This window comes from Lycium barbarum, chromosome 8 (assembly GCF_019175385.1).
Source record: "Lycium barbarum isolate Lr01 chromosome 8, ASM1917538v2, whole genome shotgun sequence".
In the NCBI taxonomy this organism is placed as follows: domain Eukaryota; kingdom Viridiplantae; phylum Streptophyta; class Magnoliopsida; order Solanales; family Solanaceae; genus Lycium; species Lycium barbarum.
The window spans coordinates 94,680,660-94,695,568 of NC_083344.1; the positions used below are offsets into that span (position 1 = coordinate 94,680,660).

Genomic DNA, 14,909 nt, shown 5'->3' on the forward strand with positions numbered 1-14,909 from the left:
GGGTGGTGGTTGGGGTGGTAGGGGTGGGTGGTAGAGGAGTGGGGGTGGGGTGGGTGGTAGGGTGAAGGTGTGGTGGGAATGAGTGGCGGGGGTGAGTGGTAGGGTGGGGTGGATGGTGGAGGGTGGGGCGGGAGTGAGTGGTAGCGTGGGGGTGGGGTGGGGTGGGGTGGATGGTTGAGGGTGGGGCGGGAGTGAGTGGTAGCGTGGGGGTGGGGTGGGGTGGGGTGGGATGGATGGTTGAGGGTAGGGTATAATGGAGAAATGAAATATGTAATCACGAAAAAATTACTAAATTCGTGGTTACAAAAATTGAGACTTTTTATAGTTATATAACTATGGGATGATCCACGGGTTATAATACCGTACCACATAATTTTAAGAACAATAAAAACTAAGATGGTTTCGTAGAGAGTATGAACCACGGAAACCACCATCCAAACAGGGGCTTAGTGGCACGAATTCGAATTATATTAAATGTGAGCTTCACCGTGACTTGACGTTACCGGTGATCATTTGCTGCAAGTCAAAGAAGAAAGGGTGAAGGATAATAAAAATGGAAAGTGAAGCAAAGAAATACATATGGGAAGGAGCAATTCCTCTACAAATTCATCTTCATCAATCCGAAGTCACTACTCTCCCTCCTCCCCAACCTGCTCTCGTAAACTCTGTTCTCAATTCCTTCTTCTTCTTCTTCTTCTTCTTCTTCTTATGATTACTTTGGTTTCACGAATGTGCACGGTTTTCTAATTTTTTTCCTAGGTTTTGAATCAATTCTTTGATTCTATAATCGGAATTTATACTACTCCCTCCGTCCCAGTCCCAATTTATGTGATGTTTTTCGAATTTCAAGTTTCAAATAAGTCTTTCTTTTACTGCAATTCTTTTTTATAAATATCTTTCAATTATTTTGACTTATCACTTATTGTGACTTATAGTAGTTTTCAAATATGTAACAAAACACTTAAACATTTCATGCCTGAATTCAAAAATTAAACTGCTTGTCTCTCGAAATTCAAACTGTGCCACATAAATTGGGATAGCGGGAGTATGAGTTTCTAAATATGCGAATGTTAAGATTCTTTGCTCAAGTTTAAAGCAAAATTGATAAGTGAGGATGGTGGTATACCCCAAACCTGGGGGTCGGGGTTTTGGATAAGTGTAGATAGAGGCGGATCTACGATTTCCAGAACATGGATGCACCACCTTAAAAAAAAAAAAAAAAAAAAGAAGAAGATCCATTAGTTGGGAGTTGATCTCTATTTAAGTAAATAACTCTAACATTCAACCTTTTTGGAGCATGGATGCAAGCAAATAATATTACATCAATTCTAGAAATATGTACAAAAAATATCTAGTTTGGCGGAAAGACCGTGGGTTCACGTAAATCACATTTTCCATGGTAAATACGCCCCTGACTGTGGACCTGACAATTCATTGGGAAAGGGTGAGAATGTTTAACTCTGAATTGACCGGCAAAGATTTATTTTGTGGTCCGGTGCCTCCATCTTGCGCCGGATCAAGGGTTAGTTGGGCTGTTGAACCTTTCGAAAAGAGAAATTAATGATGGTTTAGTGATAAACTGCTTGTTCCCACCTCCAAACTATATATTAGGGGTTGGAGTCGCACGGAAAATCAATGTTGATAGTTTGAATGAAGAAAGTATGACACGGAATTAGGTAGTGGATTGTGGCAATGTGGAATAATGTTGATGGGTTTCTAATGTGAGGTTCTGAGATTTGTGGTTTGCATTAGTCTTTGGGCTAATAGTGAAACCTAGTTTCTAAGAAGCAAAGCGGATTTAATTTATTTGCTACTCATGATGTACATGTCTAATATGTTTATAAGAAAGGCATACCAAAGGTGAGAAGGAAGTGCTTTATTAAGAACACTTTATCGAGTATCCGTACATATTTTATGTCCTTGTGTCATGCTCCATCTAGTGTTATAAAAAAGTTAAAAAGGTTCCAAAGAAATTTCTTACAGGTTTTGTCAAATGGGGGAAGTTTTATTTGGTTTGCTGGGAGATTGTGACATCTCCTAATTGTTGAGGAGGGCTTGTAGTTAAAGATTTAAGGGCCTTCAATGAGGCATTGTTGGGTGAATGGTTATGGAGATTTGTGGCAGAGGAACAAGATTTTTGGAAAGGGGTAATAGTAGACAAATATGAGGCTATGGAAGGCGGTGGAGAACTAAAGATGTGATTATGCCTCGTGGGTGCGGTTTAGGGAGGAACATTATGGAAGGATGATTAGGATTTAGTGGTAATGTATCATTCAGGGAAGAGACTGGAGGAGAGTTAGTTTTGGGGGGCCAACGTGGTGTGGGACAACACTTTGAAAGAGGATTTACATTTTTACCGTATCATTCCAAGAGGAATTCACAATCCAACAAATCCGGAAAATACAGGATGGTGAGATTTTTTGAGACTTTGATGTTCAGGAAAAATTTCCATGATTGGGAGGTGATTGATTTCCCAAGATTGTTAGATTTTCTTCACAAATAAAGTACAACATTTTATAGTCATGACTGAGGTGGGATTTGTGGAATCCTTATCAAAAGAAAAAAGGTGGGATTTGGGGAATAAGTTTAGTCTGTTAAGTCTTTGTCTGAAAAGCTATTGAGTAGGGAGGAGGTTGTCGTTCCTTATAGTTCGATTTGGATTCCGAAGGTTCCGAGGAAGGTGTGTTTTTTCACTTGGTTAGCAGCTACATTGATGTTCTTAACAACCGAGAATCTTAGGAAGTGGAAGGTCGTTTGTGTCAGTAGCTGTTTCATGTGCAAGTAAGCAAGTGGAGAAGTTGATCATCTCCTTCTACATGTCGTTTTGCCTCGAGGTTCGGCATATCACGGTTGATGTCAAGATCTGTCAAAGAGTTAAAGTCCAGCTGGAATTGTGGTAGGAGGAGGAGGCACAGGGCTTGGACTGTTGCTCCGCTAGCACTCATGTAGGTTATTTGAAGAGTAAAACATGAGAGATAATGGTAACAACAAACATGAGAGCTTTTGAAGGAGTAGAGATGAATTTTGGGAATGTGAGGAGTAGCCCGCATATCCCTTATTTCCTTTTGGTGCACCCATGAAGTTCCTTGTTGTACATAAGATTGGGTATATTTCGTAGAAAATTAAATTTTTCTTTAGTTTTCTTCTTTTTTGGTATACTACGTGTATATGGGCACTTTTGTTTTAGCCCAAACATTTGCAAAATTTATTTGCTTTATCAAAAACAAGAACAGAGAGGCATTCAGAATGTGTTAGATATAAAACATACGAATTCAACACTAAGTGTTTTGAGTTATTTGCTTAAAATGCCAATGCCATGCTACATTAAAGTAGGAATGTCTGCTAAAATCCCAAACAAAAATATAGCTGCTTTTGGGAACTGAGTACAGTTAGGTTCGGATAGCATTTGCACTCTTACTTGCAGTAGACCTTACTCAAAATTTCTTTCTGGTCAAAAAAGACCAACCATTGCGTAAGAGAAACCAATGTTTACCTGTGGTTCCTATCATGATTCAAATCTTATCATCTATGTCAAAGCTAATCCTAGGAGACTGAAATCATCTGTCCTATGCAGCTACTTTACTGCTATGTCATGGTTATTACCAGACACATTAATGAATGCATATTAGGTGTATGCAGAAGCTTGAGCAGATATACATACATACATATATATATATGCCCCCCCCCCCCCCCCCCCCCCCCCCCCATAGATATTAATCTAAAAGAACTAATTTTTGTTTTATGTTTGATGATGTTTCATATTGCAGATTTTAGCTCCTCGAATTGGGTACTTGCCTCTTTTAGCACAAAAAATAAAACCTTTCTTCAGTGATTCACTTCCTCCAGGTGTAGATACCATATGGTTTGAGTACAATGGCTTGCCTCTCAAATGGTATGCATACTCTCATGCCAATCACCGTATCTTAGACTTAAGTTTATTTCTCAGTGGTTGAATTGTTGGGTTGTTAAATTATATAACAATTGTTTTACGTTGATCACGTGAATGAGTTCACACAACGTATGTGGGATTTCTTTTCTAGATTTAACGTATGCAATGGCTGATGTTTTTCTTGTTCAAGTATCATATTCTCCAGAAATATGCTACAGTTCTTTTTCAGTTTATTTAGTTCTTGTCATTACAGCTTTCTTGGTCTCATATCAGACAACCCAATTATCTCTTTTTTTTCTTGTAACAATGCGAAGCAATCTTGTAGCACGTTCTCTTTATCTGTCGATATGAAAATATCTGTTGACAGTAGCCAACTAAGCCAATTAGGACACTATCTGGCACCCACAGCTCAAATGGTATGACAGTTGATGATCATGAATTGACTTATTCATTCTGGAAAATCTTCCTTGAATAATTTGAAAAATCTGAAGAGGATGATATCACGTTGAAGTCTTTTCTTAGCTTTTCTTGTTTTCCTCATTTAAGAGTGTTGGCCGCCCTTAGTTTGTTATGTAATGCAATTAACATTTTCTTTTGATGTATATTTGCATTCTTCTTTCAGGTATGTGCCTACTGGGGTACTCTTTGATCTTCTTTGTGCAGAACCTGAACGGCCTTGGAATCTGACGGTATGTCAATGTATTTTGCTTTAAGCTATTAAGCTACGTGGAACTATGAACTATTAGCTGAAAGTAACACCATCATTGTTGGATTTGTCTGAGGAAGGGTAGTAGAAAGTGGTAACCTGATTTTATAGGAATTAGCAAGCAAATAAGAAATGGAAGTGTAGGCTTGAAATTCATCAGAGCATCTTTCTCAAAGCCTCCACTTCTCGACTAAATTGAGGATGCTATTGATACCAACATATGAAGCTTATTTAATGTCTTAATGAACTAAATCAGTAAGCTGCTTTCTTTTACTTCCGCTTCCTGCTTTGAGAAAACAGGGGTTAAAGCTATTTGCTTCATCAGTTGAAGAAAACTAAACCTTCTCTCTCTCTCTCTCTCTCGCCCTTCCTCATCCTCTCCCATGTTCTTTTTGCCAAAAACTTTAATCGTTAAATAATGCTAAGCTTCGAGAAATGAATGGCTAGGATGGAAATATATTGTATGATTACTGAATGTGAGGTTTCTGGGCATGAATCATCTGTTGTGCAGATGATATTCTCAAAGATTCCAAATCCATTTAGATTAATGGCCCCTTAAATTTTATTGTTAGAGCATATAAGCTTATTATCCCAATACAACAATTATTTGTGTTATGGCACTTTAGGATTTGATCAGATAAGAATAGGAGGAAAGAAAAGAGGTGGTAAAAAGATGATGCATTTTAAGTTACATTAAATTAAATACCTTCTATTACTTTCCATAAGTGTCCCTTTTAGTTGATACATTTGATTATTTATTTAGTTTGTTTAATTCATTAATATTGTGGAGGTAAGGTTGTGTACTTGTATATGTTACACACTCTGGAAAGTGTTGTACAACCAGTGTCAGTTGTCCTTGTAAAAAATTGTGCAGAGGTTTGTTTCAAAATATCAGTCTCGTGGAACCAGTGCAGATTTACTTAAGAATATTCACAATAAAAGCGAAGGATTCATAAAGATGATGCCAAATAGTTGGAGTTAAAACTTAGTTGTTATTACACTTACATTAGGTCCAGTATTTGTCAGGTGTCATTTAGTCCGGTTATAAACCTGGTTATATGTCAGTGTAAGGATAAGTATGAGATCTTGAAATCCTATCTTTAGAAAATGCCTAACTTGCCTTAATTTTGTTTACCAGCATTAGAATAAAATAAGCCGGGGTTCAACAGAATGGATATAAAAAAATTTGTATAGCCAACCCAATTGTGCAGTTGGCCGATCGATTGAGTTGACTCTCTAATACTTGATCAGTTTTGGTGCAGTTAATTATTAGAATTATTATATTCTAGTATTTCCTAATATACTAGCATAAATCAATAAGATCATTACTACACATTCTATTACAAATTATCTACTGGTTTTCATATGTTTTGACCTTTCTAAAACAAAATCTGACATAAAAGAGGAAACTAACAACCTGTGAAACATTCTGGACTGGTAAACAATCTAAAATTACAATGAATTAGAAGTATATTACATACTATATCTGAAAGATATTATCTACATGAAAATTATATCTAGCTTTCTGTTTGATAGTTAATTATAGGATTTCAGTTTAAAAAGTATTACTAATTCTTTGGGGTTACAAATATTCTAATCGAATTTGAAATGAAGTAGAATCCATGATATTTCATTTCATTATTATGATAGATCGTAAAAATAGATTGCAGACTTTACTTCATTAACCCCCCCCCCCCCCCCAAAAAAAAAAAAAAAAAAAAATATTTTCGAAAACTGGATGTGCTGCTGCTGAATAATTTCATCTATGAAAGAAAGATTATTACATGATTACTTTAATACTAGAAATGAAAATGCTTAAGCATTTCTGTGACTGTATCAAAGGATAATGTGGACAATATATTATCAATATTGTTATCAATAACATTCTAAGAAAGAATATTGTTATTGACAATAAAGGTCTAACTACGTAGCTCACTTTGGACTTAACTTTTATGGTTATGTAGCATGCTTTACTTAATGAAACAGGTTATTATAATATCAGGGATGCATCTCAGTTTAATGGCAACACCTTCATGCAATCTCTCTGCAGGTACATTTTAGAGGATATCCTGGAAATATCTTAACACCCTGTGAAGGCGAAGATAGTGTAAAATGGTGCTTTATTAATTCACTTAAAGAGGTTAGGTATAGTTTCTTTTGTTAGCTTCCGCACTTTTAACTTCTTCTTCTTTTTTTTTTTTTTTTTGATAGGTAAAGTAAGTTTTATTAACAGATCTCAGTACCAAATTGGTACTGAGCAAGTAAAGTTGTTTCAGTTATTTTCTTGTAATTACAAGATACATTGTAGCTTGTCAAAGTTTGATCACACCTTATTCTTTTGTGTCCTACTGGTGCTGGATCATTTGGGTGTTGGACATATCTAGTTGCAAGTGAGATTTGGTGGGCTATTTCACATACACATAATTATATTTTTCTATCGTGTTGAAGCAAGCTAAATTTTGTATCAAGTTTTTTGTTCTAATAGAATAGTTATTATCTTAAAATGTGCCTTCTGGTAGCTAATATGCAATGCTCTAGAACAGCGGGACTATGTTGGTTGTCAGAGATGTGAATCTAGGAGTGTATGCTTGGGGTTGACAATCAATTCATTTCAATTGTATCCACTCGATTTTAATTGTGAATGCCCCACTAACAAAGGACAATGCTGGTTGTAAGAGCTATGAATCATGGGGGATCAGTGGTGGGGTTTGGCTATAGAACTGAGGTTTGATGATGTTGAACTTATGGTGTACATTCTGAATTTCTGACACTTCCATTGGCTGATCTGCAGGCAGCATATATAATCAATGGGAACTGCAAAAATGTAATGAATATGTCTCAATCCGATCAATTAGAACTCTGGCGCTCCATTATGGATGGTATGCATCTTAATTGCGGGGCTTATAATACTGTGGCTTCTTTGATTTCTCAAGTGACTTATTTTCTTGGATTTATTACCAGCAAGGTAAAGTGCAACCTACTAGTATAACTTGTACCCAAGTAGTTAGGCTTTTGAATATTGTGAGATGAATTAGGTGTTTGAATATTTAACAAGATGATAATGAAACCTCTTTGATTACTCTACAAATGCTTTCCAAATAAGGGTAATCTAAATCTGGTCTTAAGAACTGTGAATTAGGATTTTTTTTGTTGAGTAAATATAAACCTGTCATAACTGGGTATTAATCACCTATCAGAACACAAAAAAGGAAAAGATTTGGTTATAGATCATGAGGTTTTAAGTGGTAAAAATCATGTGATGTTATATGACTTTCAGTTTTCATATAAAAAACAACATACCCGGTGAAATCCCACAAATTGGGGTCTGGGGAGGGTAGAGTGTACGTAGATCTTACCCCGTGAGGTAGAGAGGCTGTTTCTGGTAGACCCTCGACACAAGGACAAGCAATTCAAAGCAGTATAAACAGTCATGGAAAAATACTATAAAAGCATAACAAAACAGTATGGAAAAAAGGAGCAGTACTACCACAAATTAATACAATAATCGAAGTACAAGAAACAACAAATAGTAGCAGAAATCGAAGGACAAAAAACTACAAGAGTAATACTACGAGAACCAATTTGAACAGATAAGTAGGACTATGTTCAACTACCTACTAACCTTCTACCCTAATCCGTATCCTCCATAACCTCCTATCTAAAGTCATATCTTCGGTAAGCTGGACTTGTTCCATGTCTTGTCCAATCACCTCTCCGCAATACTTCTCCGGCCTGCCTCTACCTCTCCTGGAACCGTTCATAGCCAACCACTCACACCTCCACACTGGGGCATCCATGCATCTCCTCTGCACATGTCCGAACCATCTCAGCCTCGCTTCCCGCATCTTATCCTCCACCGAGGCCACTCCCACCTTGTACTGGATATCTTCATTCTTAATCCTATATCTCCTAGTATGCCCACACATCTATCGCAACATCCGCATTTCCACAACTTTCATCTTCTGAACGTGAGAGTTCTTGACTGGCCAACACTCCGCCCCATGCAACATGGTCTAACCACCACTCAGTAGAACTTGCCTTTAAGTTTTGGTGGCACCTTCTTGTCACAGAACTCATCAATCTCCCAATCATTAACGTAAGTTGTAGATGTCATCTAGTATTACAGAAACAGCCAGCTATCATACGCTTTCTATTTATAGCCAAAAGTATGCCGTTTCCCACAGTCAATCTAGTAAAAGGATAAAAAAGAAAGTAGAAAAGGTTCAATGCAGGCTACAGCTTTGCTGTACTTAGGCTTGTCACCTTAGACAAAACTGCATCTTGGATGGAGTTAGGCTCTGCATCCTCACCTTTACTAGCTTTGTAGTTTAAGCATGAATCAACCCTTCAAGGAAATGAATTCAGCAATAAACTTGAGGCTATGATTTTGACAGGTACCTAGTGACGAATAAGATTAAGTGTCCAAAATGTCGACTGTGTCAGCATTAGTATCCTTTTAATTCAACGTGCCATCAATGATACAGCTTTTACAAAGGAAAATGAAAAAAGCTGCAAAATTTCTGGTCACTAGATATGTCAAGTGAAGCAGAAGCAGCAAAACTCCACAATCCAGAATCTGCTGAGACTAATGGTAGAACACTAGAGCTTGTTGGATCTCTGATCGAACTAGGAACATGATAAACATCCTCTAATAATTTAGCTACAGTGTTCTCCATTCTTGACACTTTATTTAAGGTCTATCATAATCTCTAGTTTCTCGCTTTCAGCATAGTACAAGATGATGCAAATCATAATTGAGAATACAAGCTAAAGTTCATCAGAAAGAAAGTACAGAAAATATGATGAGCCCAAACTCGAAAGTGGTTATCTCAGTTAAGTCACATTTGTGAATTGTCACTGGACATGCTAGTCATATCTCATATCCATAAGATTTGTAGTATGACCATGCCAAATAGTTTAAAGCATCTTTTGCATCATTAGGTCCATAGGAACTTTTTTTTTTTGTTCTTTCCTCCTTCCTTCAGATTCAATTTCGATAACCTATCGAATTTCACACTTATCCACGTAACCAGCTTAGCTTCACATGTGTATTCTTACACCCATATTTATAACCACTAACCAATCATCTTTACATGCCCCTGTTCTTTGCTTTTGGCATGAAGAACAATGAGAGATAACTTCCACATAAAAATAGGAAAAAAGATAATCACTGGAATCATATTTCAAATACCCCATGTCTAACAACCTTAAGTCTAGGGTCGAGTGTTTAGGATTAATTCAACAGCAGTCTTATATCTACCAAACTCTAATTTAATAGTACTAATACTTAATTTACAGAGCTGTAGCTCATCATAATTTACCTACATAAGTAAATGGGCAAGTCTTTTTACGCAAACCCAGTTAAGCCAATGGGCATAGTTCTACAAAGTCCCAAATGCATGATCACATGGTTGATTTCGCAGATGGTCACTCAACTAATAGTTATTATCTCAGCAAATCACTTCCTTTATTTAACAAAATTGGAATAAAAAAGATACTCCCTCTATCCTAATTTGTGTGACACCCTTTCCTTTTTAGTTTGTCCAAAAAGAATGTCACCTTACTATAATTAGCAACAATTTAACTTCAAAATTCCCCTTTTACCCTGAATGAAATGAATTATAGCCACACAAATCTCTAAGGAATGTCAATTTACTATAATTAGAAACAATTTAACTTCAAAATTCCCCTTTTGAAATGCATTATAGCCACACAAATGTCTAAGGTTTGTTTTAGACCACACATTTTAAAAGTATTTCTTTCAACTTTGTGCCAAGTAAAACGGTGCCACATAAATTGGGACGGAGGGAATGAAATGATCATCTAAGAAATCAACTCCATGATCACATGTATACTCACCCTAATTATGCAAAATTGCAGCAATGTCGCGTAAATGGCTCAGTTAAAACTAGTACTAGAAAATTAAGCCAAAGTACATAAACAGCGCCTGTACATATGAACAAAATGCGGTAGCAGAATTGATAGTGCATACATACCATGGTGCGCAAGGGTAGGAGATGGAGAAAAGGCTAGGGTTCTGTAATGAGAGTGAAGAGCTCTGGCAACATGCCTTATTGATGCCATAATTGAAATCTGTAGTTCAATCTGTGGGAATGGTGGAGCTTTTCTGTCGAGTCTCTCAGTTTTCATAGATGACAAAAAATAAAAGTAAAGAAGAACATCAATGTACTGCTATATTTTCCAGGGCAAATGTTGGTGTATTGGGGTTTCTGCTTTTACTGCACAGTGAAGTTTCTATGAGAAAAATTCATTTCTTTTCCGAGCTTGTACCCATCCAGACAGGTTTGCTGTTTTAGAGTTGGGGTCAAACTCTTCTCCATAAATCTAGATTTTCTAATTAATCACATTTGTGGCTCTGCCAAATCTTTTTTCACCTTAGCCTTGGAGTACGTTTTATTTTCTCATGTGCAAGTGGTAAATTAGATGCAAGTACAGACTATTCATGTTCTTGACCTTCTACAATGATTGTTCCCCAGAATAAGCAGAAGTCCTTGAGATAAAATATTTCGAGATGCAACTTAGCAAATCATTTTTCTCCAGAAAGAATCATGATGTCTTTCTAAGGAATTGTGGGTCTCTTTATTAGCTCTTTTCTGGGTGCAAATTTTCTGGAATATACTCATTTAGATCGTTAGTGTGTATGACTTGTTTTATCTGTTTCTATAAAGTATTTATTCTATATGTGGAATGTGAAGAATCCTTCCTTGTGCTCCCCCTTTTTCTTTTTTGGGATGAAGTTAATATCAGTAGAAGGCATCGAGCAGATGCAAAGGTTACAAAAGAGAGAGTATATCTGCTCAATTACAAAAGAGAGGCTATTATAAGTCTAGGGAGCTAACGAACTCCAAAAAATGATTGGTACTATTTACAGGAGAAAGGTTAACGCAGCTAAAGAGAACCAAACATCTAACCTTCAGGGAACTGCTTGAAGTTGAGATACCATCAAAATATCTGCAATTTCTCTGTCCAATACACAATATGCTAGCAGATACCATAATCCAGATCTTTTTAATCGCTTGATCAACTTTCTGTGAATTCCAGTTCACATAGGCTTCTCTAACAATGAATGGCATAGCCCACTTCAATCCAAAAATAGTAAGAAACATGCTCCAAAGGTCAGTTGCTACCGCAAAGTGAAGGAATAGGTGGTTGACACTTTTTGAATTAGGTTGGCTACTTGGCGCATAAAACACCTATTGATTAACTGGAAGTTTCTGTTATCCTTTGCCAACACAAAGTTAACTGCATTCTGATGAATTTCCTTGACAAAAGGATGGTTCAATTCTCCATGTATTACTTGCCGTCATCTTTACCAATGCCATGCACATACAGTGCTAGGGACTATTTCATCTTTCTAGGCGATCTTATCATATCCATGGCTATATCACTCACTGAACTTGTGTTCTTGATGTAACAGGTAATTTAGACTCTTATCTTCGCATTTCGTCTAAGCTTAAAATTGGCATAGATGTGGACGATTTTTCAATAAAATTGAACATTTCCTCTCCTAAATCACCGGAAAGCACTCAAAATGCCGATGGCACAGCATCAGCTAAGCCAGGTGAGTTACACTTATATATAGTCAGTCGAGCTTACAGAATAAGGTAAAACTGTGGATGTTCAATTAGCACTCTCTCGTCCCTGTGTCCCATTCTTTCCCTTTACCCTTTTGAATAAATTAAAGTCAAAAACTTCTCTTTTCGTTTGATTAGATAAATATGGAAAAAAATGCTCTATAGTTTGTGAATTATGAAATTTGATTTGACGGCTCTAGTTAGTAGGAGAGATTAAGTTGATATTCTTACTTTCTTATCTTAGAGGAACTTGCCGTAGCAAGTAATTGAGTGAAGCTATATTCTTGTTTAGTGTCTCCTTGTCCCTTCATGATAAGATTTCAGCTGTCTAAATCGCCTCATATGATATGGCAAGGCTATTCTTCAAATCTTTGTCACCTGTGTTGATTCACGATTATCTTGATTTTCTAATCCCAGTTAAAAACATGTAATTGATAGTTTAAACCTAACTGTTGGGATTGTAACTTGATCATCCTTTCCAGATTTTTCTTATAGATTTGGTGGACCGTTCTCTAGAGATAATTCGCTGTGATTTCGGGTTAAAGTGGTGGACGTTTCTTTGTGTGGCACTTGTGACTTGAGCTCATTGAAGCAACTTGACATGTGCTGTTGTAGCATAGGGGATTTTTACTTTAAGCTATCTTGTGAGAACTGAAGGCATTTGTTTCTCGAGGAATATACTTGCAAGATATTAGCATAGGTTCGAATCTCAATAGGGATAAAAGACACTAGGTGATTTCTTCCATCTGCCTAAGTCTTGATGGCAGAGTTACCTGTTACCCCCGTGGAATAGTCGAGGTGGGTGCAAGCTGACCCGGAAATTGCAAAAATAACCAAAAAAGCCCACTAATAATTCTTCTTCTTCTTCTTCTTTTTTTGTTTGGAGTGGGCTTCAGTAGTTTATTGGTGGGACCGAAAGGACTGGTCACTGAAATCGGTTGTCAAGTCTCCCTTTGGGAAACTATCTTAAACATAGAAACGCACCCTTGTCCGTTTAGCAGTGAATATAACACCGTTTGTTCATCCCTGAAAAGATCCTTCTACCTTAATGATGCATTCTTGCTGCTTGGATCTTTTTGGGTATCAACAGAACGGTCTACTCCTTCCTAACTTCTTACACTACTTCCATATAAATTGTCTTCTGTTTTGTGCTGTATTCAGGTAGAATTCCGGTTCGACTGTATGTTAGAACTATCAATGAGGATTTTGATGAATTAGAAGAAGCACCGGTGGTTGAAAGTTGGGACAAAATCTCTTACATAAACAGACCTGTTGAGATCCATGGAGATGGTAAGAGATTGTGCCCCCTATAATTTTTAGTTTCATTTTGTATTTGTGCACACACAGTGACTAACCTCTGGTAACTTCATGAACATCAAAGCCATACTTAGAGGATTGGTGATTATATTCCGCATTTCAGGGTTGACTTTAGTCTACCTTTTCCTATGAGGTAAATGTTGACTGGTGGGAGGCTAGCAGTTTGCTTAGGTAAACTAAGATAATGTGATTAACCTACATCATTTGGTCCTTCTACCACAATTATAGGTGGAATTTAGACGAGTTTAGGATGAGGATGGATAGTGAGCAACCTTGGAAAAAAGAACTCATGAAGAAAAAGTCCCTTGCTATGAAGATCACCAATGTCATATGGGAAGAAAAAGTCAAGGAGGCTCTTGTGTGAATGTGTAACTAGTGGTGCTAACAAAGTTAGTGTAGATTAGGTAGTTGAGTTGAAGGTAGGTTGTATTTGATAGGGGCAAAGAAGACCCAAAAGCAAAGGTGGGCGTCTCTTTATGCGTTTATGCTCTGGAAATTGTTGTGATTATTAATGCCTCATACCTTCTTCTTGATGCCTTTGATTGCAGGAAAATGCTTCACCTTGTATAATGCAGTAACAAAACTTCTGCCCGAGCTTTTCGGGGAAAAACTTCCACCAAAAGATGACGTTTCTAGAGAAGAATTTGAGGCTGGACAGAGATTATCTCCTGAAGAAACAAACAAGAGCAGCATGGAACAAAGTGGGGAGATGTTGAATGAGCGCATCGTCTCTTGCTCTGTTTCAGATGGTGCTGAGATCAAGCTCATACGCATTCAGGGAATTGAACCAAAGATGGAGATTCCTTTTGCATGGGTGGTAAACAATTTGATGAACCCTGAATACTTTCTTCATATCTGTGTATATGTCAAAATTCAAGAACCCATTACCATATAGCAAATTGTTTACTGGATTAGTATTTTAGGAGATTTGGGAATTCTTTAGTTCTGATAAGTGTATATATGTCAGTAACTGTAAAGAAGTGCATAGGATATTCTAAACGAGAGTTTTTTCCTCTAGCTCTTGTCCATGCTATTGGCAAGAGAGCCAAACATCTGCATCTCAAACTCCTCATGGTTGCAAAGTTTATTGCCATAATATGGAAAAACAGATTCTAAGATATACTTTGTGCAGAGTATCTCAGAAGATGGAGGAACACCATTGGCATATATCGAACTAAGATCTTTTTTCTCATATTTTTTAGTTCATAAAAATGATTTACGCTGGACTTTTTTCCACATAGTAGCAAACAATTGCGGTAAACAAGTGATACTATGGTTTGAGTTGTAATGGTCTTGTGACCGCTGAATTGTCTCTTCGGGACACTATAACATTTTTTTGCGCGGATTGCCCTTCTTTTGGGTGGTCTTTAAATTTTGCCCTTCAAATTTGTGGTCTTTAAAT

General features: G+C 37.0%; 1 protein-coding gene across 1 annotated transcript; it reads left to right on the plus strand.

Annotated features, from left to right (window-relative positions):
• The first annotated feature begins 417 nt into the window (after window positions 1-417).
• On the plus strand, window positions 418-14,627 carry LOC132606331 (autophagy protein 5). Its single transcript, XM_060319789.1, has 8 exons — window positions 418-658; window positions 3,768-3,892; window positions 4,512-4,578; window positions 6,646-6,735; window positions 7,387-7,474; window positions 12,034-12,177; window positions 13,352-13,480; window positions 14,056-14,627. The coding sequence occupies exons 1-8, from the start codon at window positions 554-556 to the stop codon at window positions 14,400-14,402; spliced, it is 1,095 nt and encodes a 364-aa protein (XP_060175772.1). The 5' UTR covers window positions 418-553; the 3' UTR covers window positions 14,403-14,627.
• Window positions 14,628-14,909: the final 282 nt, after the last annotated feature.